This window comes from Panthera uncia (assembly GCF_023721935.1).
Source record: "Panthera uncia isolate 11264 chromosome A3 unlocalized genomic scaffold, Puncia_PCG_1.0 HiC_scaffold_11, whole genome shotgun sequence".
NCBI classification, from domain to species: domain Eukaryota; kingdom Metazoa; phylum Chordata; class Mammalia; order Carnivora; family Felidae; genus Panthera; species Panthera uncia.
Genome location: NW_026057578.1, coordinates 5,597,066 through 5,622,243, shown reverse-complemented (window position 1 = coordinate 5,622,243; position 25,178 = coordinate 5,597,066). Strand labels below are relative to the sequence as shown.

The 25,178-nt window shown below is 51.3% G+C and overlaps 1 protein-coding gene and 1 long non-coding RNA gene across 3 annotated transcripts; one reads left to right on the top strand and one right to left on the bottom strand.

Annotated features, from left to right (window-relative positions):
• Positions 1-957: 957 nt before the first annotated feature.
• Positions 958-2,916, bottom strand: LOC125936470 (uncharacterized). The gene is made up of 2 exons (XR_007462026.1): positions 2,106-2,916; positions 958-1,857 (listed from the first exon to the last, which is right to left on the bottom strand). It is a non-coding gene; the product is annotated as an uncharacterized LOC125936470 (long non-coding RNA).
• A 22-nt stretch (positions 2,917-2,938) lies between these two features.
• RAE1 (ribonucleic acid export 1) lies at positions 2,939-24,592 on the top strand. Of its 2 annotated transcripts, none has more exons than XM_049650582.1 (12): positions 2,939-3,081; positions 5,267-5,363; positions 5,928-6,032; positions 8,084-8,176; positions 13,669-13,755; positions 14,503-14,589; positions 14,715-14,786; positions 15,771-15,878; positions 19,532-19,638; positions 19,720-19,795; positions 20,340-20,534; positions 24,157-24,592. In XM_049650582.1, the coding sequence occupies exons 2-12, from the start codon at positions 5,274-5,276 to the stop codon at positions 24,241-24,243; spliced, it is 1,107 nt and encodes a 368-aa protein (XP_049506539.1). In that variant the 5' UTR covers positions 2,939-3,081; positions 5,267-5,273; the 3' UTR covers positions 24,244-24,592. The 2 variants fall into 2 exon arrangements, with proteins under 2 accessions (XP_049506539.1, XP_049506538.1); XM_049650581.1 differs by lacking the exon at positions 2,939-3,081 and adding an exon at positions 3,153-3,355.
• The last annotated feature ends 586 nt before the right edge of the window (positions 24,593-25,178 follow it).

Genomic DNA, 25,178 nt, shown 5'->3' with positions numbered 1-25,178 from the left:
AAAATCATTCTGGGATTTCCATCTATGACTTCCTTCCTTTCATGAGAGCGTCTCGGTTGAACTGTTGGATGTAGACACCTGCTTATTGGTGCCGAAAAGAACGGTTGCTCTCAAAGCTAAACCACATGTACATGTGCACTAGGAGATATTTGCAACAGAATGTTTTTGTAGTAAAGTATCGAGAAACATTACTTCTGTTTGGACTTTTGTGCACCGGTAAAATCTGTTACCCGGGGGAACAATCCTGTAAACACGAGCCAAGGGCGTCCTCTGCTGGCAGAAACTCTACTGTTCTCTCAGATCCTTCCACTCTTTTGGATGGATGTTTCTTTAAAATATCTTCAAGCCAGCGTTTGAAGGAATGGAGCAGAAGAGTCTGAGACGCGACAAAAGACGTTGGGGAAACCACGAAGATTCCTGTGTGAGACTGAGTACTACTTGACAAAAATTCATTCTGTGTCATCAGCTCTGGATGCTTCCGATTCCTTGTGAAGCTGCACTTTGTGCTTCTTGGCAACCGAGCTGTTTACAAAACCTTAAACAACACATTAGAACTTTGTAATCAGGGGCGCCTGGGTGGCTCAGCCGGTCAAGCGTCCAACTTCGACTCCGGTCAGGATCTTGCGGTTCTCGAGTTCTGGCCCCCCCGTCGGGCTCTGTGCTGACAGTTCGGAGCCTGGAGCCCGCTTCGGATTCTGGGTCTCCCTCTCTCTCTGCCCCTCCTGCCTGCGCGTGCGAGCTCTCTCTCAAAAATAAACAAACGTGAAAAAAAATTCGTAATTAAATTTCAACATTAAAGGTCACCTTAAATGAAAAGGAAGGGATACTAAAATTATAAGCCTGTTTAGTCTGTATTCACCTAGAAATGTAATCTAAACTGTGCGGTCCTTCATAAAGCCTGTCTTGCATAATAACCGCCCAAGTGTTTACCAATGTGAATGATAGCCGTAGCTGAAATTTAATGTTAATTGTTTTATTTTTAATGATGTTTTGCCTACACTTTATGGCTCGATAATTCTATCCCTGCTTTTAGGTTGTTTTGATCCCCCTTCCTGTTGCCAGTGGAAAAGATGCCACTGCTAGTGGCAGTGATTTGCTGCCATCTGCCATCTGCCATCTGCCGAGTCGGATTTGGGGGGCACGCGGCTTGCATCTCACTCCCCCTTCTACTCGCTTCTTGTGTGGCTGGCCTTGGTTTTGTCAACGGCGAATTGGAGATAACAAGAATAATATCCCCGTAGTCTCATTGTGAGGACTAAATGAGAGAACTCCTGTAAACTGTTGGAATGACACTTTAGAAAAGTCAAGGAACGTTCGCTGTTGCTACATTCGCGAGCACGTGCTTTTATTCTTCCCCGGGGGGTCGATGCAAAAGCAGCTTGTCAATTAGTCCCCCCGAAACAGCAGAAAGATCGTTTTAAAAATATGATGAAGCACCAGGATTGTGCAAGACTCTGTATCATGATAGAGGTTTCTGGAGTATTCCTCAGGTGTGGGAAATATAATTCAACAAACGCTGATTTCACGCCAGCTGTGTGTAAGACACTGAGAGGTTGGTGCTGCAAAGGATACGCACGGGAGTAAGACACAGTTTAAAGTCTAGCAAGCAAGATGAGGCAAATGCCTGCCGTCTTATGAGGCAGAATATGAGAAGCAGTCTTCAAGAAGCGATGGTATGAGATGAGCCATTTGGGAAAGAATGAGGAAAGGTGTCCTTGAGGAGGGAGTACTTGTCAGAGACGATTCCAAGATTATGCTGGGGGACTTCGGTACCGGACAGGCTTCACTGGCTCTGCTGCTTAACGGCTGTATGACGTCTTGACAAGGAGGTTGCTTCGCTCAGCCTCGCTTTCCTTTCTATAAAATGGGATTACAGTACTTACTTTATAGGGCTGCTCTGGAAATTATAGGAGATAAAGAGCTCTTATTATTATCACGATCTAGACTAGAGGTTCTCAATCTTGCCTGCTCCTTAGGATCACTTGGGGAGCTTATAAAAACGATTAACCCCCTGTGCCACCACAGATCAACTAAATCAGAAATCTCTGAGAGGGAGGCCCAGGCAGCACAGCTTTACAAAAGGTACCCCAAATGACTCCGAATACCTCATCTAGACTCGGTGCGGCCAGCTCAGCTGGGAATTTGCTCGGCACCCCCTGGACCTTTCTCGATCTGCATTTTATAAAAAGGTCTTGCGGGTCTGAAAGTCCCCTGCAGATATTAAGGCTCCTGGTTCGCAGACCACACTGAATAGCAGAGGAGAAGGTTCAGTGTATGTCCCACAGAGTCAGGAGATCCCTCTCCTTTTCCTTCAGAAATTCAGCCACCAGCTGAAATCTTTGGAGTTGGCACGCGTCCATGTGTGTGTCCTAACAACCCCTTAGCATTCTTATGGAATCTTACACTTGGCAAAAGTCTTTCATGTGTGTTACTTCATTCGACCCCAATTAAGAACTTTCCTGAAGTCAGGCATCGTTATGCCAATTTTACAAAAGGAAACTGAGGCCCAAAGAGCCCCGGACGGCAGACAGGAGACCAGGGCAGGGCCCCCGGCTGGCGGACTTCACCGCAGCCCGAGGCAGCATTCCATCAGCTTCTCCGAGGATGGCCTTGGACTTGAATTGGCGGCAATCGGAATTCTGCTAGACATTTAATTCTCGAGAGAAAATACTAACTATCCTCCGCGGGCGGGAGCGGCAGCGGCGAATTTATTAAAACGGTTGCTTGGCAACTTGCAGGCGGGCCACACCAACTTACGACCAATCCGCAAATTGCTGGCACGGGGACTGCTTCTCGGCGTCAATAACGCTTCTGCGCATGTGTCATCGTCTCGCGAGAGGGGGAAGGCTTTCTCTTTCTTCGCTGCCTTCCGGGCGACACAGGAAGTGGCCCCGGGGCGCAGGCGCAGTGGCTCCGCGGTAATTGGGGCAGTTTCCTCCACCAGCGTGAGGGTGTTTCGGCCTTGGGGTTTTCTGTTCGCGCCACCTCGCCTTCGCCTCCTCCTCGCCCGGGTGGGCTCGCAGGCCCCCGAGTTCCTCCCGCTCCCCGCCACCTGCCCCCCCCCGTCGCGGCGCGACTCAGGTAGGCCCCGTGCCGCCTCCCTCGCTCCCCGCGGCCATGGCGCCTCCGAGGCCGGGTCCCCCGGCGGAGTGAGCCCCGCAGCGAGGTGCCGGGGCGCGAGCCGGCCGGTTAGCTGGCTTCGTTACCGGCCCCTGGGAGGGACGCCAGAGCTGGAAGGGGCCTTGGAGTCATCTCGGGCCTAACCCCCTCGTCCCTCTTGTGGGGAAACTGAGGCACTGGGAAGGGTCGCGGAGTTGATGGCAGCGTCTGTCGCCTCTGCCCGCCCCGGTTACAGGTCTGGCTTATCAGATGCATGCTACCTCCTCGGAGGAGCCTTCCCCGACCAGTGTAGAAGGGCATCCATCCCCATTAGTCTTCTCCCGCCTTAACCTCTCTTCGTTGCACCGACCACTGTCTGAAACTGATCTCTTTGTTTCCGGCCTTCTCTGCCAAGTGTTTGCTGTACACGCGGAGACACGCGTCCCCCAGGCCAGTATCTGTTCAGTCCCAGCCGCCCGGCCCAAGGCACTGTGCTGACGGTCAGGCGTGTGCCAGGGAAGAATCCGGACAGCCCTCTGTCCTCCCGGAGCTGACCTTCTCTCGGGGAAGAGCCTGGTTGCAAACAGTATCAGACCCTGACAGGTGCCGTCCAGAAAACAGGGTGATGTCGTCCGAGGTTGGAGATGTCAGATGAGGAAAACGGGGACGCCTCTGAGGAGGTGACCTTTTGGCAACAGACAGGTCTAGCAGCCTTTACTGTAACCCTTTTAAAGCGGACCTTTCCGATGAGTTTGGGAAGTTGGCCACGGTTGTGTCAACATCACCACAGTCCAGTTTTAGAACGTTTCCATCGCCCCCCAAAAGTGCTCGGGAGACAGCTTTTGAATTGGGGGTCTGAAGGTTCAGCCTGAGACGTCGGGGGGATGGGGGAGGGCGAGTCACCCCAGGCGGAAGGAACAGGTGGCAGCAATGTTCCAAGGCCGGGTGGACCTTGCTGTGTCCACGCGCAGGAAGGGCGTCAGCAGAGCCAGCCCGGCTGGAGCGCAGCGGGTGGCGCAGGCGGGGAGATGCGGTTGCGTTGGACGCGTGTCCTCCGAACTGGAGGGGTCCCAGCGTCCTGGATGACACGCGGTCCCCGTGGCCTGGTTCATACTTGCATGACCCCTGCTCCTTCCCTGGGTTCCACGTGGCAGAAGCGTTCTCTCCCAACTTGAGAGCTGCAGAGACGGAAGGAACAGAGAATTTTCAGGCGCCGTGCGTGTGTGCGCGCGACCTCCCTTGTTTTTCGCGGTTCTGTGAAGTGGGTATTCGTGGCTCTGTTTTCGGGGCTGAGGAAATCGAGGCTAAGCCACCTGCCCCAAGCCGTGTAGCCACTGGTTCCTGGACTCCGACTGCAGAAGCCTTGTGATTCCTTTGTTCTCATGCACTGAGCTGGTGTTGCCCGGGCACTGCTCACGTTTAACGTCCTCTCTCAGAGTTGTTCTCAGGTGCCGACGGGATCATAGCTGTTGCTTTGACCAGGTCGCTGGGCGCCCACTTTCTTCATGAAGTCGGGAAGCCCACATGCCTTTCCAGAATCCCTGGCGGCCTCCCCATTCTGTGTTGTCCAAGATGTAATACCAGGCCTTTGGGTACTCGAGCAGACCCGATGGAGTACTGTTTAAAACTTCTTGTACGGAGAAGTTGCTGAACTTTGCCGGGACTGGTTGCTTGTCTTAGGGACTTCGTTCGGAGATGCTGACCTAAAGCAGCGTAGAAGTTAGTAAGAAGAGACGAAACTCCCACTGAGTGGTGACCTGAAGAATGGGGCCTTTCGCTGGTTTACTGTTGTGTTCCTGGTGCCAAGGGCAGCGTCTCAAACTACGTGAGACAGGGGTGAACTTATTTTCTGGCTGGTGACTGAAAAGCACTCGGCCGTAGTGTATTGGTTTACTAACGGTGGCAAACGTGCGAGGGAAACGGGGAAGCTGGCTGTGCGGTGTGTGGGAACTCTGTCTTGACAATTCCCTGTAAGTCAAAAACAGTCCTAAAGTAGAAAGTTCATCTTTAAAAAGTACCTGCTTATCACGTTTAGATGTCTTGAGAAGAGAGCAACTCATTTAGAGTCTTCTTTTTCTTCTGTGGCTGAATTAGCTTTAAGTTAGCTCTCAGTGATCTTGATTCCTGAAGGAAGGACCCGTCCTTAACGTTTTCCGTTACTTTTCAGGGCCAAAATGAGTCTGTTCGGAACAACCTCGGGTTTCGGAACCAGTGGGACCAGCATGTTTGGCAGCACAAGCACAGATAACCACAACCCCATGAAGGTACCGCGGAAAGCTTCACAGCACTTGGAGGAAATCACGCGCCAGGGCCTCCCCGAGTGAGAGACACTGAAGTGGTGTGGGAGCCTCCTTTGGGGCGAAAGCTCTGGAACTCTGTCTAGCCCACTTTCTCCAACTTGGGAGCACGGCAGCTGTGTCCACTGCACAAGTGTCCCGGGCACCCTAACTTCCCCCATCTCTTAAGTCACCGCGGTGCTTGTTAAAACTGTGGGTTCCCAGGGCCCAGCCCACGACTGTTGAGTTAGAATTTCCTGTGGGGTGGGGACAGGCGATGACTTTGATCTAGCTCTTTGAGGCCACAGTGAACCAGTGGGCCATCGCTTGGAAGATATCATGATGGGCATTCCATAGAGAGTGCTGGGTCTGGTCCCTCCCATCTTTGCTGGTCCTTCCCCTGGCTTCCCCTTTGGGATCCAAGTAAGAGAGGTCCAGTTCATTTAGTTCTTGAACACAAGGAAAGTCTACCCTGAGTGCTTAGTGAGAAAGAAAACAATTTTGAATGAAATTAATGATGCATACTTTGTAACACTGGCTTTTTCCCCCCAGGATATTGAAGTAACATCCTCTCCTGATGATAGCATTGGTTGTCTATCTTTTAGCCCACCAACCTTGCCCGGGAACTTTCTTATTGCAGGATCGTGGGCTAATGATGTAAGTGCTCCTTACGTGCATGTTCTAGAAGTCCTCTCTCTTTGTATGGACAGGGTTAGCTTTCCTTTTGGCTCCATTCTTTCCCAAGTGAATGAAGCGAATGAAGAAAGAAATCGGTTAGAGGGTGTGACCCTTCTGAGTGCACTGACATCATCTGTTACCCTGATTTTTGTTAAGAAAGCACGATCATAGGCATCACTCAAAACTTCCTCCTCTGGGGGGGCCTGGCCGACTCAGTCAGTGGAGCACATGTCTCCTGATCTCAGGGTTGTGAGCTCCAGCCCTGCGTTGGGTGTGGAGATTACGTACGTACATATACATACGTACGTACATACATACGACCTTAAAAAAATTTCCTACCTTAGTTCAGTAACTTGACGTGGATTCCCAGATCAGATGTAGTGTCGTTGAGAATGACTGTTACCCGTGGTAGTATACGTAAATTTCTTTTCTTATCCTGAAATGTTCTTAAGGCGTACGTTAAGCTTGTTTAACTTCGGGTAAAGCACAGATCGTGCGTAGGTGTTACACTTAGCCTGTGGTGTACAAGAAGAAAGGCAAAAAAATCGCAGTACACAGAAAGAGAAAAACTCTGGTAGAAACATAAGCAAAGGATGTGAAGAGGCACTTCACAGAAGGAGTGCAGGTGGCCCCTTGGTGTGGACTGGAGCCATCCAACCACACTCCTGAGCAGACGAGTTCAGACTTAGGTGATAGACTGCGTCACGTTACCGAAAATTAAAAGCAGAAAAGCGTAACGCTTGGTCCCGGCAAAGATAAGCCGAAACCGTACATGTACCTCTGCTGAGTACGTAGATTGCTACGGGGCTCCTGAAAGGTAATCGGCCATACCTGTGAGAAGTCCTTAAGTTTGTACGTTGCATCTTAGTGCTTCCCCTGTGGGGCATGAGGAACGTCCCCAGGCTGTCTCTTGCAGACTCTCCAGCGGTCTCTTCACTGTCCTCCCCGTCTTATGAAGCAGCTCGTGAGCTCAGGAGAACAACTGGCCCAGGGCCCACACGTAAGGGAGGGGCGAGGCGGGGCTGCCGACCCGCGCAATGTGGCCCAGGGTCTAGGCTCCTGGCCGCTACCCGATACCGCCTCATTTTAAGAAGTCTCCGTGCTAGTCCACTCATAATGGTATTCTGTGGTATGTTTGTATGCTGGGTTGCCATTTTAAAAGTTTTGGAAAAGATTTTTCGGCAGCAGGGAGGCAGTGGGGCGGCAGGGGGATGAAGAGAGGAGAACAGCAAGGGGAGGAAGGTAGCCATGGCTGAGCAGGTTTGGTTTCTACATGTAGTCTCTGGAAAGACTTCAAATGAGTCACTAAAAAACGTCAGAAGAACGTGTAATGGCAACTAATGATGCAAGGGAGAAAAGTGCTGACGAGAGTGAAGGTACTCTGTAATCTAGTTTTTTTTTGTTTTTTTTTTTTATGTATATTTTTTTAACGTTTTATTTTTATTTTTGAGACAGAGACAGAGCATGAACGGGGGAGGGGCAGAGAGAGAGAGGGAGACAAGAATCCGAAACAGGCTCCAGGCTCTGAGCGGTCAGCCCAGAGCCCTACGCGGGGCTCAAACTCATGGACCGCAAGATAGTGACCTGAGCTGAAGTTGGACGCTTAACCGACTGAGCCACCCAGGCGCCCCTGTAATCTAGTTTCTTGAAGACAATGTGTGCATAGAAAGACAAAGCACAACAAACTTTTTTTTTTTTTTTTTTTTTTTAATGTTTATTTTGAGAGACAGAGCACAAGCTGGGGCGGGGCAGAGCGAGAGAATCCCAAGCAGGCTCTGCACTGTCAGCACAGAGCCCGACTCCGGGCTTGATCCTGCGAACCATGAAATCGTGACCTGAGCCAAAATAGACAGTCAGATGCTTAACCGAGGAAGCTACCCAGGCGCCCCTCAATTGCTTTGTTGTTAAAGTCAATGAGGTTGACAGGAGACGTTTCCGTATGTGTAAGTTGCCCCCATTCCTTATCAGGTGTTAGCTGCGTGCAGCGTGCCATGGCTTGCTGTTTGTGCTCATTTGTCGTATCGCTTCAGGTTCGCTGCTGGGAAGTTCAAGATAGCGGACAGACGATCCCAAAAGCCCAGCAGATGCATACGGGGCCGGTGTTAGATGTCTGCTGGAGTGATGTGAGTCTCATTCAAGTTTTCGTGTTTTCTGCAGCGTAAAATCATGTGTAATCCAGAGTTTGTGTTTCAACTTTTATATAACCCAAACCACACATAGCGTGTATCTGTACACATTGTCGGAAATTCTGAGTTTCTGAATGTGTTGATGTTCCTAAAGTGGTCCGTTAATGTTAGCTTTAGTTAATCTGAAAGCTTTTCTTGCATAAAAACTTCATTATTTTAGGGGTGCCTGGGTGGCTCAGTCGGTTGAGTGTCTGACTTCAGCTCGGTTCATGATCTTGCAGTCTGTGAGTTCGAGCCCCGCTTTGGGCTCTGTGCTGACAGCTCGGAGCCCGGAGCCTGCTTCCGATTCTGTGTCTCCCTTTCTCTCTGCCCCTCCCCTGTTCGCACTGTGTCTATCTCTTTCAGAGGTAAATAAACATTTTAAAAAATTAAAAAAACAAAAAAGCACAACTTCATCATTTTATTGACACGGTACCTTGGGCAAAGGGTTAAATAATTTCTGGAAACCTTTTTTTACCCTTATGCCATAAATTTATGTTGTTTTAAAATTGGAAATTTAGTATCTCAGAAAATAAATGCTAGAGAAAAAAAATAATATCTTTCTATTAACAGACATTTGAAGTCTTTTTTAGGGTTTTAGAATTCTGTTTTTCCTTCCAAATCTTGAACATCAGTCATATAAACAAATATGTCCAAGTTAATGTGGCTCTGAGCTTCTGCTGTGGATTGGGGAGAGTCTAAATGGAGACATCTTTCACAAGGCCCAGCAGAGAAGGGAAGGTGGGTGTGGCGGGCCGCAGCTGCGGAGAGGCCGGTCCCCTGGGTAGAGGAGGGGCTGGGGCACTGACAGCTCAGCCTTTCTCTCCCGCCACCGCTGTGGCCCGGTTGGCTGAGCTCAGCGGAGGCAAGCAAACAGGGGCCTGACTGACGGGCAGACAGATGTACCCCCATGCTGGGGAGGCTAGGCCTTCCGGCCCCTCCCAGGCCTTCTGTGTCATTTGTTCGGTCAGATTCATTAGGTATGATTTGCAGACGATGAAACGGAACCTTTTTAGCGTGTAATTCTGTCAGTTTTTGAGACTGCAGAGACTTGTGGTCGAAAAACAGAACATCAGCCCCCAGAACCCCCCCCCCCCCCCCGCCCTTATGTGGTACGTCCTCCTCCGATCCCAGCCCCTGGAAACCACTGGTGTGGTTTTGGTGCCCGTGGCTCTCCCCGTGCCGGGTCGCGCAGACAGCCCCGCCCCGCGGTGCCCCTTCAGTCCGCGTGGTGCCTTTGAGCCCCGTGCAGGTGGTCGTGCCAGTGGTTTGGCCCACTGCGTGGCCGGGTCATCGTTTGCTCACCCAGCCACCAGGAGAAGGATGTTTGGGTTGTTGCCCATTTTGGTCAGGAATCAGGCTGCTGTAAACACTTGGGTCCTGGAATTGCCACGAACAAAAGTTTTCATTTCTCCTGGGTAGATAATGGATTACTGGGTCGTATGGTGAGTATATGTTTTATGAGAAATTGCCAGTTACTCCTGTTTTATGTGGTCATTTTTAAGTGACGTGATCTTACTTAGTTTCTAACTAAGAAAGGAGTCTGCTACTCATCAATATTTCGGGATGGTTCAGGAGCCAGACTTGCTCCTGTTCTCATCATTAACTGTGATGGTCTTCTCTGAGCATTTTTGTCATCTGAAGGTGTTTTCTTGACATCTCTGATTGGGTTAGTATGAGACTGATAATAGATCTGTGAAAACAATTTGAAAAGATGCATTTTTTACAGATACAACTTATTGTTTTTTAAGTTTGTTTTGAGAGAGAGAAAGAGAGAGAGTGAGCACACGTGCAGGGGAGGGGCAGAGAAAAACAGAATCCCAGGGAAGGGGGGCGTGGCGCCTGAGTGGCTCAGTCGGTTGAGTGTCCGGCTCAGGTCATGATCTAACGGTTTCATGAGTTTGAGCCCCATGAGTTCACGCCTCGCATTGGTCTCTCTGCTGTTGGCCTGTCAGCTCAGAGCCCCCTTGGGATCCTCTGTCCCCTCTCTGCCCCTCCCCTGCTCACGCGCATGCTCTCTCTTTCTCTCCAAAAAAAAAACCCCGAAAACTCAGGCAGGCTGTGCGGTGTCTGCACAGAGCCTGACGTGGGGCTCGAACTCATGAACTGTGAGATCGTGACCTGAACTGAAATCAAGAGTCTGACACTAAACCCACTGAGCCACCCAGGGGCCCCACAACTTATTTTTAATTTGCACGTGGAAAAGTAATAACTTGAGTAAATTTAAAATACTTGATTTATTTTGCGGGTCTTTTTTTCTGATTTGGTGATGGATCAGAATGTAAAGTTTCTTACAAACTAGGTAAGAAGTAAAATGAACTGGTAGAGGATGTATTGAGTGGCTTCGGGATATATAAAAACGAGAACAGCTTATTTCCTTTCTCCCGAGTCGTGCGTCATCTGCTGGAGGGATTGAGCACCGTAACGAAGGGTTCTGAGTTCTGAGAAGGTGTGCTGGTGCTGGGTAGTGGGGAACACAGAAAGCAACTGTAAATTTTGGGGAGGGGGCCGTGAAGGCTCCACTGAAGAGACAAGAGTTAGAGAAACGAACTGCACGCAGGCCTCTAGTTTTTTGAGCATTGTGTCACCCAGTCCAGGCCTAGGTTCAAATTTGGGCTCTACTCTTCAGTGTTTTCAGTTTGGCAGGTTACCTGATCTCTCCATCTGTTTCCTCGTTTGTAAAATGAAGGTGATAATAATTACGACGGGTCATATTTAATTCAGCAGATAACTATCAGGCTCCTCTAGTCAGCTAAAGCCATGGGGGGGATAGAGTGGAAAACAAAGTAGGCCAGGTAGGCAAATACCGTATTCATGGAATTTCTGGTCTCTTAGGACAGACCTGTAGAAACAAGTAAGAATTCCAGGTGGCAGAACTTGTGACAGCTAGACTACACGTACGTAAAGCGACGGGCACGGTGTTAGACGACGGGCTTGCCTGAGGGAACGTAGTGAGTGGCGGAGTCTGGGCCCAGACCCAGACCTTCCTGGCTCCAGAGCCCATGCGCTTGACCGCCTGCCTCATAGGCCTACAGGAAGGGAAATGGGCCAGCGTGGGAAGAGCGTCCGGGAGAGGAAGCCGCGTACGTAACGGCACGGAAGCACGAAAGAGCCAGGGTGACCGTGGAGGCATAAAAACCAAACTTGGCGAAGATGATTCTTCGCCCTCCGAGGACATTTTCGCTCCGTGGCGAGCAGCTGGGTGGAGAACACAGGGCCGGGGGACACTAGTGCCTTCGGGTCGATTAGCCTCGAGGTCGGCGCCCACCGGGCTCTCGTGTGCCCGCTGCCGCGTGGTGCTGGTCACGGCTGGTAGGATGGGCGTTGCCGGTGCGATGGAGAGGCCGGCGCGTCGCTCGCTCTGGGGGTGGCCATCGCACGCGTCGGTGTCTTTCTGAGGGTTCACAGAGTGAGCCTTCCGACGTCACTGACACACAGGCAGGTTGCATCTTGTCCTTCAGTTGCAGAACTGGTGACTTTCTGTGGGAAGAAACTTTTGCTGGGGAAGAATGGCAGTAAACCTTTGAGCTTTGGAACCAGAAATGACATAATCTGGGTCACTGGTCAGCAGACTGTGGCCCGTTGCCTATTTTTGGGAATAAAGTTTATTGGAACACAGCCACACTCCCTCATGTACATAGTGTGTATGGCTGCCTTCAAGTGTAACACTTCAGGAGTTGCAACGGAGACCTATAAAGACGAAAATTCACTAAATAAATGGCCCTTTAAGAGAGAAATTTGTGGGGCGCCTGGGTGGCTCAGTCAGTTGGGCGTCCGACTTCAGCTCAGGTCATGATCTTGCAGTCTGTGAGTTCAAGCCCCACGTCGGGCTCTGTGCTGACAGAGCCCGGAGCCCGTTCAGATTCTGTGTTTCCCTCGCTCTCCGCCCCTCTCCCGCTCTCACTGTGTGTCTCTCTCTCTCTCTCTCTCTCAAAAGTAAAATAAAAACATAAAAAAAATTGTTTTTTAAAGAAAAAAATTTGCCAACCGCTGGTCTAGAAGTTTCCATTTAGTACCTTTCTTTTTAAAACTTATCTTGTGCTTCTTCGTATTTGACCTAATTTATGAGTTCTGTATTTGAATTTTTTTAAACATTTGTTTATTTTTGAGAGAGAGAGGCACAGAGTGTGAGTTGGGGAAAGGTAGAGAGAGAGGGAGACACAGAATCTGAAGTGGGTTCCAGGCTCTGAGCTGTCAGCACACAGCCCAACACCGGGTTCGAAGTCACGAACCGTGAGATCCTGACCTGAGCCGAAGTCAGACACTTAACCGACTAAGCCACCCAGGCATCCCTGTATTTGAATATGTTTAAAATCACCACACCGTGATTGCTAATTTTTTAAGCTGTTCTATAGTTTACATAGGACCAGTGATGTTTGCAAATTAGCGTAAGGGCACCTGGGTGGCTCAGTCAGTTAAACGTACCAACTTCGGCTCAGGTCAGGATCTCACGGTTCGTGACTTCGAACCCCGTGTCGGGCTCTGTGCTGACAACTCAGAGCTTGGAACCCACTTTGGATTCTGTGTCTCCTTCTCTGTCTGTGCCCCCCCACATGTGCTCACTCTTGCTCTCTCATAAATAAGTAAACATTAAAGAAATTTAAAGAATAAGAATTAGTGTAGTCTTATGGTGTGCACTTCAGAATGTTATTGGATACATAGGCGAACAAATGTGTAATGATTACGGATATATACGTGTGTCTACACAGATACCGTAAATGTTTACCCTTGGTGATTCTAGGTGAAGGGTTTACGGATGTTCATGGTTTTATTCCTGCAACTTTTGTGAGGGCTTGAAATTCATTAAAAAAAAAAAAAAAACAGCTTAAAATTAATCAAAGCAAGAAAAAAATGTATAAACGTCCCTTGGTAATACACACAGACGGAGGATATGCAAAAACTACTCCCAGAGGGTAGTGAGTGGCCCATAAGGAAGGAGCCGGGTCAGGGGTGGGAGACCTCATTTTCCCTGTAGAACTTCAAGTGCTATTTGAATTGTTTTCATCCTGTTTATGTGGTATTTCTTAGAAAAATAAATCAGTAATAAAGAAATGAAGCTAAAACACGTTTTGGGTATGACAGTGTAGTTTATAATATACCAGCCCCCAGATAATTAGAAAAATAAAAATTGCAGGGGCACCGGGTGGCTCAGTCGGTTAAGCCTCCGACTTCGACTCAGGTCATGATCTCATGGTCCTTGAGTTCGAGCCCCACGTCGGGCTCTGTGCTGATCGCTTAGCGCCTGGAGCCTGCTTTGGATTCTGTGTCTCCCTCTCTCTCTCTGCCCCTCCCCACTTGTGCTCTTTCTCTTTCCCTCTCTCTCTCAAAAATAAACATTTAAAAATGTTTTTAAAAATTGCAAAACGAAACCTGCCTCAATATGATCAACTTAATATACAGATAGAAATTTTATTTTTTTTCAATGACAAATTTTCTCCACTTTCTTTTAGGATGGGAGCAAAGTATTTACAGCATCATGTGATAAAACTGCCAAAATGTGGGACCTCAACAGTAATCAAGCAATACAGATTGCACAGGTAATAAACAGCGTCTGCAAAAGGCTGGTGCCCGTGGGCCTCAACATTCACGTATCTGACATTCCAACACCCGTGTGCGGCTTGCCTTTTCCCAACTGTATTTGGATACTCGTTCGTTCGACAAGTATTTATTGAATGCCTGCCGTATCCCAGGCACTTTCTACCCAGGGGTAGAGACGCGGCAGAGTAAGAAAGACACTTGCCACACGCCCGTGGAGCTGTTAGCCTGCTCGGGGACAGCAGGCACGCCCTTGTGGAAGGACTGCTGAGGCAGGAGTAACGGAGGCAAGAGAGCCAAGAACCAGAGGGTCTGACCTGTTGGAGAAGGGCCCCTTGACATGGAAACATTTTCAGAAAGGCATCACATACTCCGAGATCACGGGGCTGTGTGACTGTGTCAGAAGCGTCTCCTTGATTTCTTGATTCGTGTCACCTTAGTATAAACAAAAGTGGTGGAGTCCCTACTCGTCACTTCTGAAAATGCCTCCCTAGGAAGGGTTTTACTTTTACCCTCACGTGCTCGCTAATTAGGGGGAAATAAAACTGACGTTTGTCAGAATGGTAAGTAGATACATGTTCTTGGGGTAAATTGGATGTCATGGTCATGGGGAAAGGCTTGGATATCCTTTGGTGTTTGTTTGCTACGACCTTGATATTTAAGTTCATTCCTTCTCTGGGTTTCCAGAACTGCGGCCGTTCGGCACATGGTTACATTTATCTTGATCTGTTCTGATTTTGTTTCGAAAGCACGACGCTCCTGTTAAGACCATCCATTGGATCAAAGCTCCAAACTACAGCTGTGTGATGACTGGCAGCTGGGATAAGACTTTGAAGGTATGATCATGCCATTGAGGGGACTGCATGGCCTGACCAGGATGGACATTTCCTTCTCATGCTGTTTGGACTAAAGCTCTGAATGGTCAGTTACTGGCTTTTTGGTTGTTTTTTTTTCCTTCTAGTTTTGGGACACACGATCATCAAATCCCATGATGGTTTTGCAACTCCCTGAAAGATGTTACTGCGCCGATGTGGTGAGGAATTTCTGACTCAATATGTATCCTTTTAAGAGAAATACAAAATTCGATGACGTCTTGCAATTAGAGGATAATGTAAAAATCTCTCGAATTTTAATAATAAGTTCCCAGAGGATGTAGTTCAGATCTCCCGTCGTCTTGAATCAGGAGATTTTTGTGCTGGATTTGTTCCAAAATTACTGAATCCTGCTGCCGGGGTTTTTTTTGCCACTTGTGTTTTGAACGTACGCAGGAAGCCACGTGCCATCAGGGCTGTAACGCTTTTTGGTTGCTGTAGAAAAACCGGCAACAGCTTTGTGGCGTCGCACGGGCCCTTTGGGGACTGTGAGCGGGAGAGAAACCGAAGAACTCTCTCCGTCCATCTGGTGATAAGTCTTAAAAGTTTTGTGCGAACCACCAGTAATCGCACCTTTAGGAATTTATTGTGAGAAAAATGACGCAGATGCGTTTTGTTTTGTGTAACGTACCGAAACCTTGGATGTGACCTAACGGGCCAACAGGACCAGGGAGCTTAAACGGACCCGGTGCTGTGTTTGTTTGAGGGAAAATTGCACAGTCACCAGTAGCGTTCTCGGAACACACACCTCGAGTGCAGGATCCACGTCACGTAGGAACATACGGACGTGCCTGTGTGCGCGTAATGCCCCGAGAAACGCCACAGTAACACGCTGTGATAGTGACAACAGCTGTCATCTGGAGGGATGGTGTAGGTGACTGATTTCTTCTCTCTTCCTCAGGGTACTTTTCAAGTGGTCGTATTTCATGGTTTTAAAAAACGAGCCTTTTAAAAACGGACGTTCTCCTTGCAGATACGGTTTCTGCAGGTTTTCATGAAACATGTTGATACCGGTGGTCTGTTTTAGATTAAAAAAAATTCAGGCTTATTTTTGTGACTCTAAAAGAATTTCGATCTAATCGTTTTGTGTAAAAAAACCACAGTCCTTCATTTGAAGCACGCCCCTGCCTCCCTCCATTCCCTAGATCTACCCTATGGCCGTGGTGGCGACTGCAGAGAGGGGACTGATCGTCTACCAGCTAGAGAATCAGCCCTCCGAATTCAGGAGGATAGAATCCCCGCTGAAACATCAGGTGAGTCGCGTGACCAGGACGCACATACTTAGAGCCTGTGTCACACGCACTTCACTGCGCACGATTGGGATACGGTTGTGCTTCCAGACACGTGTAAGCATTTTCTTTTTTTTTAAAGTTTGTTTGTTTAAAGGTCTTAAAGTTTATTTCTTTGGGCAGAAAGTGAGCGTGAGCAGGGGAGGGGCAGAGAGAGGGAGAGAGAGAATCCCAAGCAGGAGCTGTCAACACAGACCCCGATGCAGGGCCTGGACTCCCAGATCATGAGCTCGTGACCCGAGCCGAGATGAAGAGTCGGATGCCTAAGCAACTGGGCCACGCGGGCGCCCCGGCAAGTAGTTTCAAAGGGGGTGAAGTTAAGGGTATAAGCAAGCACTTAGTGAGTAACTACTGTCCGTCCCTGGACAAGCCAGACTTCTCTGTCCTCTCCAGACGTGCCCCGGACAGCTGGATGCTGCGGAATCAGATCGCATACCCCCGCGGGCTGGTTCCGTCGTGGGCATAGCTCCCAGCCTCCGCTGTGCCTTCATCCCGCCCAGTCACCGGGTTTTTCTCGTCCGCTCACCTGCCACAGACTCTTAGATTTTCTTCACTTGAAACTGCTAGGCTCTCCCTCCTTTGTCTCCGCACATCCCTCCGGCTCCTGCTCAGAGAGCATACAGACCGGCGGTGGGGAGCTTCTCTTTCTCTCGCTGAACCTAGAAGTCTGCCTGCGCCTGCACCTTGCCCCCGCTTTCTCCCGCCAGTCAGGGGACGTGTGCCCCTGGGGAAGGCCCATCGTGTGTGTGGGGGGGGGGGGGTCTGTGGAGCCTCGTGCTGCTGGTCCCCATCGCCTCCGGGGGCGGGGGTTGTCTGGACTCCCACCCCCTCCTGATGTCACAACCGGCCCTGACATGCGCCCTAGTCTTCCTCACCCGAGAAAACACTCTTGGCCCACATCCTTTGGTCCCACCCGGACCCCTTTTTCCTCCGCAGTTAAGCATCTCACCTGCGCTTTCTTGGTTTCCTTACCTCCCACTCACTTCTCACCCGACTCCCTTGAGACTTCTGCCTCCGTGACTCCTCTGAAACAGCTTTTGGCTGGCCACCGAGGGCTTCCTCGTCAGCGATTCCGGTGGACGCTGACCAGCCGTCCTCTTCTGTCAGCCCAGCAGCATTCGCCACTGTCCCTACATGTTCTCAAACGCCCCGTCCCTGTTCTCCGCGACGCCCGCCTCTTACCACCTGCCTCGCGGTTGCTGCTTCGTCTTCCTCACTGCTGCTTGCTGCGTGTCGGGTGCCCCGGGTGTCTGCCCTTGGCCGCGCTGCCTCCTCTCCTGAAGCAGGACCTCCTCTCCCGTCCCTGCTGTCATGTTGGTAAACCTTGTGGGCTGGGGACTCAGATCCCCCACAGACCTCGCCTCCGGGATGCCTGCAGGACACCCCCAGTCTGACAGCTCCTTGACGTGTCTCCCGACGTCTCCGCCCAACAGTATCCGTCACCAAACCCGGGACGACTTTCTGCAGATCTTCATTTGGGTGTTGCCCCTCCTCAGGCTTCTCCCTGGCCCTTTTCCCCCAAACTGCGTGTGTGCGTGTGTGTATATACCTTAGAGATAAACGCGTGATGTGTTTCGTGTGTTTCGTTTTGTGCTGCCCACTAGAAAGTAAACTCAGTAAGAGCAGACATTTCTCTTTGTTGCTGCTTCGTTCCCAGCTGCAGCCCGGTCTGGTGGGTAGAAGGCTTCTGTAGATGTTTGCTGAGCAAAACAACGATCTTAACCTGCTCCCGCCCCCCACCCCCCACCCCCAGCATGTTCCTCCCCAGGTGCTCTGCCTCTCATGAGACCCACCTGCTGTTGTCAATGCTGCGAATCGGAAAGGCATCCTTGATCTGCTCCCCCTCCTTTCCGCCTGTCCCCCTGATCCCCAGGTTCACTTCTGCAGGTGTTTTAGAATCTGTTCATTTTGTTCCTTCCCTCCCACCACATCTAATCCAAATCTCCTCAAATGACTGTAAGAGGTTCTGTCTGTGCCCTCCTTTGATCTGCTCTCCACGCGTGGGTTGGGGGGGCTCTTTCTTCTAGTGGCACGTCTGACTTTGCCACACCTCTGCCGAAAAGCCAGCAGTGACTTCTCATTTCCCTTTGGATAAATCCCAGATTCCCTGACAAAACCTAGTCTGATCTGACTTCACTTCCTGCTTCTAGGCACCCTGGCCTTTCATTTGTTGAGGCATGCCATCAGCCTTTGCATAGGGCTGCTGTGTGGTTGTGTTCTTGTAGATGGTGCCCCCTAGAGGTGTGCAGTTCCTGGGCTCTGTGCTGAGCATGGGAGGCACAGCTTGACGAGCCATGGTTCCTGCTGACCTCTAAGAACTTACAGATTTTGTCTCTTTACATTAGTTTTTTTTCTACTCGAAGAAGTAATGGACTTTCTGTTCAAAAAAAGGCAAATGGTACAGAAACAGAACTAGCCTGTGCTTTTCTGTTTACTTAGGAAATTTGTGCGCTCTAATAAATGTTACAATAACAGAGACTGCTCTTTACCATCATTCTTCTGTGGCTTCGTCCCAGGCTCTGATGCTGCCCTCATGCCTCCCGAGCCCCTCTAGGAAGATGAAATGTCCAGTTTGGGGAGGGTGGGTGGTTCTCGGGGGTAGGCCAGGTTGTCACATCTAGAAGGAGGAAGTGACGGGATGCCTGATCGGCTCAGGCGGTTAAGCGTCCGACTCTTGATTTCGGTGCAGGTCATGATCTCACAGTTGGTGAGATAGAACCCCGCGTCAGACTCTGTGCTGACAGCACGGAGCCTGCTTGGGATTCTCTCTCCCTCTTTCTCTCTCTCTCTCTCTCTGTCTCCCCTCCTCCTCCCCGCCACCCCCACTCGCCGGCATGCTCTTCTGTCAAGGTAGGTGAAAGGATAGAAGGAGGCACTGAAGACCCAGGCCCTGGTCCTCTGCCACAGGGGCTGGTCCCAGGCTCTTCTGTGGGGTCTTCTGTAGAGTCCCGGAGACCCTCCTTTGGGTCCCCAGACCCAGCGTTAGATGGGGTGCGGTGTGTTGCTTCTGCATAGTGTGGTCACAGTTAGAAAGTGCTGGTCACATCCACTGGCCCACTCGGCCCTGGTTTCCCCTGTGGTTGCCGGGCAGACGCCGTTTCCCTCTTCTGCCTGGGGAAGCGGATTCAGAAGCATTGGGTGAGTTGCCGCAGGGAGCCCACCTGGTGGTGAGCCGTGGGTCAGAGACGCGAGTGCGCCCCCCGCCCCACGATGGGGCGGCACCGGGGAAGGATGTGGTGGGGCTCCGAGGGTCACACGAACTGCGGGAGTGACAGGCCTTTGTGGCGCCAGAGGCCGAGCGGCACCGGACGGAAGCACGCCGTCTGCGGTTTATCCGCAAAGTCACGTGGCCGAGTACAAGTGGTTTCCCAAAAAGTGGACAGTGATGTTTACTGGAGGGCGAGCAGTCACTTCTGTGTCATATTTGTATAATATGTTTCTGGTTCTTCTGAAACCCCAAAACAGGGTGAAAATTATTTGTCTTCAGTTGGTTACATAATATGTTCTGGTTGTTCTGAAACCCAAAAACGGGGTGAAGATTATTTATTTTCACTTAGTTACGAAATCTTGTCTTTTACGTTGTGATAACGTTCTCTTTTTCTGTCTCCAAACGGTAGCATCGATGCGTGGCTATTTTCAAAGATAAACAGAACAAGCCGACTGGTTTCGCTCTGGGAAGTATCGAGGGGAGGGTTGCTATTCACTACATCAACCCCCCAAATCCGTAAGTGGGCTCAATTCGCTTGTGGATTTTCACTGGAGACTCTTTCAGAAAGGAAAACTCAGTTGGGCCTTTGCTTTTCAGTGCCAAAGACAACTTCACCTTCAAATGTCACCGCTCGAACGGAACCAATACCTCAGCTCCTCAGGACATCTACGCGGTATGTTTTTAGAAACTTTAACCTTGAGAACCTGTCTAGAAACTAGACTTGGAGGTGGGTGGCTGAGTCATTAGGGGTCACAGGCAGAGATAGATGACTTACGCTGTAGGGCCCGGGTTTCTGTTTTTATGACACACTGTCTTTGCTCTCCGCCTGCTGCTTCGGGCTCTCGCTTCGGGCTCTTGGAGCCATCCACCTCCTTTCGGGTGCTGGTAGGCAGTTGATTCGCTTAGCTAAAACTCAGAAATTGCTGTTTGCTGAGAAAGAGAAAGGCATTCCTGTGGGGTCCTCTCCGCAGTGTCAGTAGCCGCATACTTGTTGATTTTTGCTGACTTGTGTTCCTAACAAGAGGCGTGACTCAATTCTGGGCTGGCAGTTGATTCTGGAAGCATGGCTAGTTTCTTCTGTGATCAGCGGGCAGCCGGCTCTCACAAAGTGACAGTCTGTATGTTTTGTTTCGTACGTGCAGCAGGAAGCACGTCCTGGTAGAGACGTGCTTTCTCCTCTGTCGTCCGCTTCTCACTGTGCGTGTCAATCCCTTCAGGTAAACGGGATCGCATTCCATCCTGTTCACGGCACCCTTGCCACTGTGGGATCCGATGGCAGGTTCAGCTTTTGGGACAAAGATGCCAGAACGAAACTAAAAACTTCGGAACAGTTAGATCAGCCCATATCGGCCTGCTGCTTCAATCACAATGGGAACATATTTGCCTACGCTTCCAGCTACGACTGGTCAAAGGTGAGGATTCCCAGTCCTGCCCTGGGCTCTCTCGGGTGACAACGCCAGGCTGGAGGCAGAAGGCCCGGGCTCGAGCTGTGACTCTTCTCTGGACTCGCTGGTGACCTTGGCAGGTCACCGTCACGTCACCTCCACGGGAAATGGCAGGCCTTCCTCGCCAGGTGTGCAGACCCCGTGAAGTCATACCTGTAGAGCCTTTCCCTGGGACCCTGCCCCTGGGCAGGTTCTGGTCACCGTGAGCCCAGAAGCAGGGGGAGCTGGAAGCCGCACGTCCTTCAGCGATGGCTGGGGCGGTGGCCAGAGAGGAAGTGGTCATGCAGGGGGCAGGGGCCGCAGGGCCAGGTCACCGAGCTTTGGCTGGAGGCGTGGCTTTTTTGTGTATTATCTGGGGAGAGGGTTGAGGGGCTGACCGGATCGTGGCTGCATTTTTGAGGCGCCCCGGCGTAGCGGCGGAGGGACCTGACTCGGGTGCTTGAGTTCCGGGCCACTGGCTGATGTCTGCTGTCTCTCGGCCAGCCCACGTGCTTGCTTCTCAGCGGCTGGTTCTCCTGGATTGTTCGACCCTTGTCTCTCTCGTCCCCTCCCCCAGCAGCCTTTCCACCGTGTCTTCCCTCCCATCGGCACACGTGTCTGTCTTCTGGCCCGTCTCCTTCTGCCCTCCTGCCACCGCAGACAGGCGCAGGACTCCCTCAAGCCACTCCATTCTCTTCTCCTCCCAGCGCCTTCTCTCCCTCCCCGCCAGCTCCTTTGTCCTCCAGCCTGGGGCCGTGCCGGAGTTCGAGGAGGAGCCGAGTTTCCCTTGACCGATAGACCTGTCGGAAGAGGTTAACGCCTGCTAGCTTCTGTTGTTTTGGCCGCCTCCGGGATGCTGCCCCTCCTGGTCAGCTCTCAGCCTGACTGGTTCTGCTCGGGGTTCTCCACCGTAAACCAGTGACCCTTCGGTTTCTGACTTGATTCCTGAGCTCTTCCGGTATCATGGTCCCGACAGGATGTGTGTACCTGGTGCCCTAGGGTACCTTCACTTTGGGAGAAGAGTCCTGCTGACTCCCACCCACACATCCTTTATCCTCCAGGCTTGCTGCCTCTCCCGTGTCCAACCTCTGTGTCAGTCACCATCCGCTCTCTTGGGGCATAGGTCTTGGTCTCAGCTTTGATTGTCTCTTTTTCTCAGAAGAGCCGGAAGTCACTGTCTCTGGCCGCTCTGCCTGTGGCCGCCCTGCCTGTTCAGCACGTTGTTATTTTTTCTTGTAATTTTTAATTTTTTTTTTTTAAGCTTAATTTATTTTGAGAGGGGGAGAGCGCGAGCAGGGTAGGGGCAGAGAAAGAGGGGGAGAGAGAATCCCGAGCAGGCACTGCACTGTCAGCACGGAGCCCGACGCAGGGCTGGATCCCACAAACCATGAGATCGTGACCTGAGCTGAAATCAAGAGTCGGACACTTAACCGACTGAGTCACCCAGGCGCCCTTCAGCACGTTGTTTTCGATGCCTGCCCCGGCCTCTACAGATGTGCCCCCTGTGGCTGAGCGTTTGCTGATGCGGGCCGTGCAGCCGCTTTGGTTTTCGTCAGGCAGCTGTACTGACGTGTCCCTGCAATGCAGTCGTCGTTGTGCGGAGTGATCAGTTTCAGCATCCGTATACGTGCCCGTGAAGACTTCACCCCAGTCGAGAGAGTGCTTTTATCACCCCCAGAAGTTTCCGTGTGCATTGCTGGAATCGTTCTCCCCACACACAACCGGTGATCTGCTTTCTGTCTTTATAGATGAGTTTGCAGTTTCTAGAGCTTTATGTAAAAGGAGTCCTACAGGGGCCCCTGTGTGGCTCAGTCGGTTAAGCCTCCGACTTCAGCTCAGGTCAGGATCTCATGGTCTGTGGGTTCGAGTCCCACGTCGGGCTCTGTGCTGACAGCTGGGAGCCTGTCTGCCCCTCCTGTCTTCCTGTCTGCCCCTCCCCCACTCACACAGTCTCCATCTCGAAAGTAAATAAACAGTTAAAAAAAAAAAAAGGAGTCCTACACCACACGCTTTTTTTTGCCCGGCATCTTTCACTCAGTGTGATGATTGTGGAATTCACGCACAGCGTGGAGCGTATCCCTGGTCCATCCTTTTCACTGTGTAGCAGCCCGTGGCACGACTGTGCCCCGCGTGTCTGTCCCTCCACCCGTGGAGCCACACGCTCAGTTTTGCAAAGTGTGCACTTCTGGTTCTGGCTGATTTGGTGTTGGAGCCAGGTGGTGGCCTGAGGCCTCGATTTCTCCACGGGGCTCCGTGTGTCGCAGGCTTGGAAACATTGGTAGTGGAAGGAAGTGAGAAAGTTCATCGCCGTGAAAGCCGCTCAGGATGAGTTTGTCCGGACAGGTTGCGCCAGCTCGTAGCGCCCGCTGCTTAAATCCTCGTTCTCGTTTGGAAGGAGTTGCTTTGGGAATTTCACCCTGTTCTGGTCCAAGGATCGTTGTCTCCGGGATGCGACCGTGATCACTTACGATTAGTACTCTCAGCTTGCTGCCCGAGTGTACCTTTCCAGAAGAGCTGCACCTTGCGTGTTACGATGAGAACGTATGGTCACCACTGAGCAAAGCTTCTAGAGCCACCTCGGCACATCTGCCCGGGGATGAGCAAAAACCTGTCGTCACGGGGGAGGCAGAGGGCAGTCAGTGTCCCTTCCCCCCTCCCTGTTCCCACGCTTCTGGTCCCTGGAGTGCTGCCTTTCTGCCTTGCCCCGCCCCCATCATCTCCCTGAAACAGGTCTGTCATGTGTCTCTCTCTCTTTTTTTTTGTTTTTGGTTTATTTTTGAGAGAGAGCAAGCAAGCAGGGGAGGGGCAGAGAGAGAGGGAGACAGAATCCCAGGCAGGCTCCGCGCTGTCAGTACAGAGCCCGATGTGGGGCTCGAACTCACGAACCGTGAGATCACGACCTGAGCCAAAACCAAGAGTCCGACGCTTAACCGACCGAGCCACCCGGGAGCCCCCCCGTATCACTCTTAATGCCACTTATGACTTTGGTGGCTGCTGTTCCTTTTCCCTGTGGGATAATGTTTAAAGCCCCCCTGTCTGCCCTTCCCAGCCCTTCAGAGTCCAGCCTGGTCCAGATTTTTCTGGCTCCCCCAGAGTCATACCGATCTCCTTCCACCTCAGCACGGGCACGAGCAGACGCACTGACGGCCGTGCGTGCCTCCGCTTCTCTATGGGTCTGCGTGGGGAGGCTTGTCCCAGACCCTGCCCTCGTGCCCGGGAAGCCTCAGAGCAGACGTCCGCTCTGCTTCAAGGCCTCAAGTCCAGGCCAGTCCTCCCCCGTCCTCCTGGGAGGCTCAGCTCCTCCCGTGGGCGGCCCTCCGGGCCTTGAAGTGGGGGTGGGCTGAAGAGTCTCGGTGCCAAAAATACATAAAAGATGGTCCGTCCGAGGGGGACACCAAAGACGGACTTCCTCCACGCCCTTAACCTTTCCTCCGAAACCGGTTTCTGCTTAACGTTTGTTTGCCTTTTCTTTCTCGCCAGAAACCTGTTTTGTTCCCCCAGAGAGATTCTGTTTGATGCACGAAGCACAGGACTTGGTGTGTGCCGAGTGCCCACGAAATGCTAACTTTTGCTTTTTCATAATAAGCTCGTTGTGTTTTTTTCCCTTTAGGGACATGAATTTTATAATCCCCAAAAGAAAAATTACATCTTCCTGCGCAACGCAGCCGAAGAACTAAAACCCAGGAATAAGAAGTAGCGGCCAGGGACCTCTGGGCCGTCGGGAGTCGTTCTCTCTCACTCTGCCTCGTCTTTGTACGAATTTGGGTCCCAGTTTTTGGTAGGTTGTCAGCCATGGATGTGGATTTCAACCCCTGGAGAAAACGATCATTGTTCGGCAGTCGGGAGCCCAGCCGGCCACGGCGACCGCCTGTCACAGGTCTGTGCTGTGGCCCTGAGGGGACTGAAGTCATTAGAGAAGTCAGATTCCTGTGGGCGACTGCCAGGCATCTTTCAGCGCTTCGTTCAGCCACGTCTGTATTAGAGAACATTGGGGAACATTCTACGGACGCTGTACTGTATTTTGTAATAAAATATTTTGAAGATTGCCTCCTAAGCTCCCTTTGTCTCTCTCTCCCCTGGCCTGCCCCCTAAGCTCTCACATGGTTGTCCTGCCCAGCATGATCTTGGGTTTTGATTTGTGATGTGAGACGCCGTTGGGGGAGCAGCAGTCTTGCTGAGGAGGGCGGGAATCCTGAGCCGTGCGCGGGGGGGCCGGCCGCTGCTTCTCCAAGCACCGGCTTCTTTCGTCCCGTCTTCCACGTCCCCGGTGTCGTTTGCTCTGCGGGCGGACGTCCTGGTGGCTGGGACGGGGCCTGTTCCGTGTGCAGACCCAAGCGGGTGATGTTTGTGTGGCCCTCAAGTTAGGAGCGAGCCCCCTGCATGAGACATGCTCTGAACTCACGCCCGGTAACTGTTTTCTTTTCAGGCGTGGCTTTTTTATTTTTATTTTATTCTATTTATTTCTCGTATTTGAAAATTCTTGGTTGGTAAGTATCTGAAATGAAATTGAACTTCGACATTTGACCTTTGAGTCCACTGTTGTGTTCCTACCCTGCGATCCCAAATGCATCTTATGCTTTACTGTCTGGGACTGGGATGTAAACTGGCTTGCTGAGTTCGGAAATCTGGCTT

Excerpts from the sequence above, each read along its gene's own strand:
- RAE1 (XM_049650581.1), top strand. The coding sequence starts at position 3,318 with ATGGCAGCGTCTGTCGCCTCTGCCCGCCCCGGTTACAG. Across the intron at positions 3,356-5,266 it reads TCTGCCCGCCCCGGTTACAG|GGCCAAAATGAGTCTGTTCG; the intron begins GTCTGGCTTATC and ends GTTACTTTTCAG. Across the intron at positions 14,590-14,714 it reads GCTGGGATAAGACTTTGAAG|TTTTGGGACACACGATCATC; the intron begins GTATGATCATGC and ends TTTTCCTTCTAG.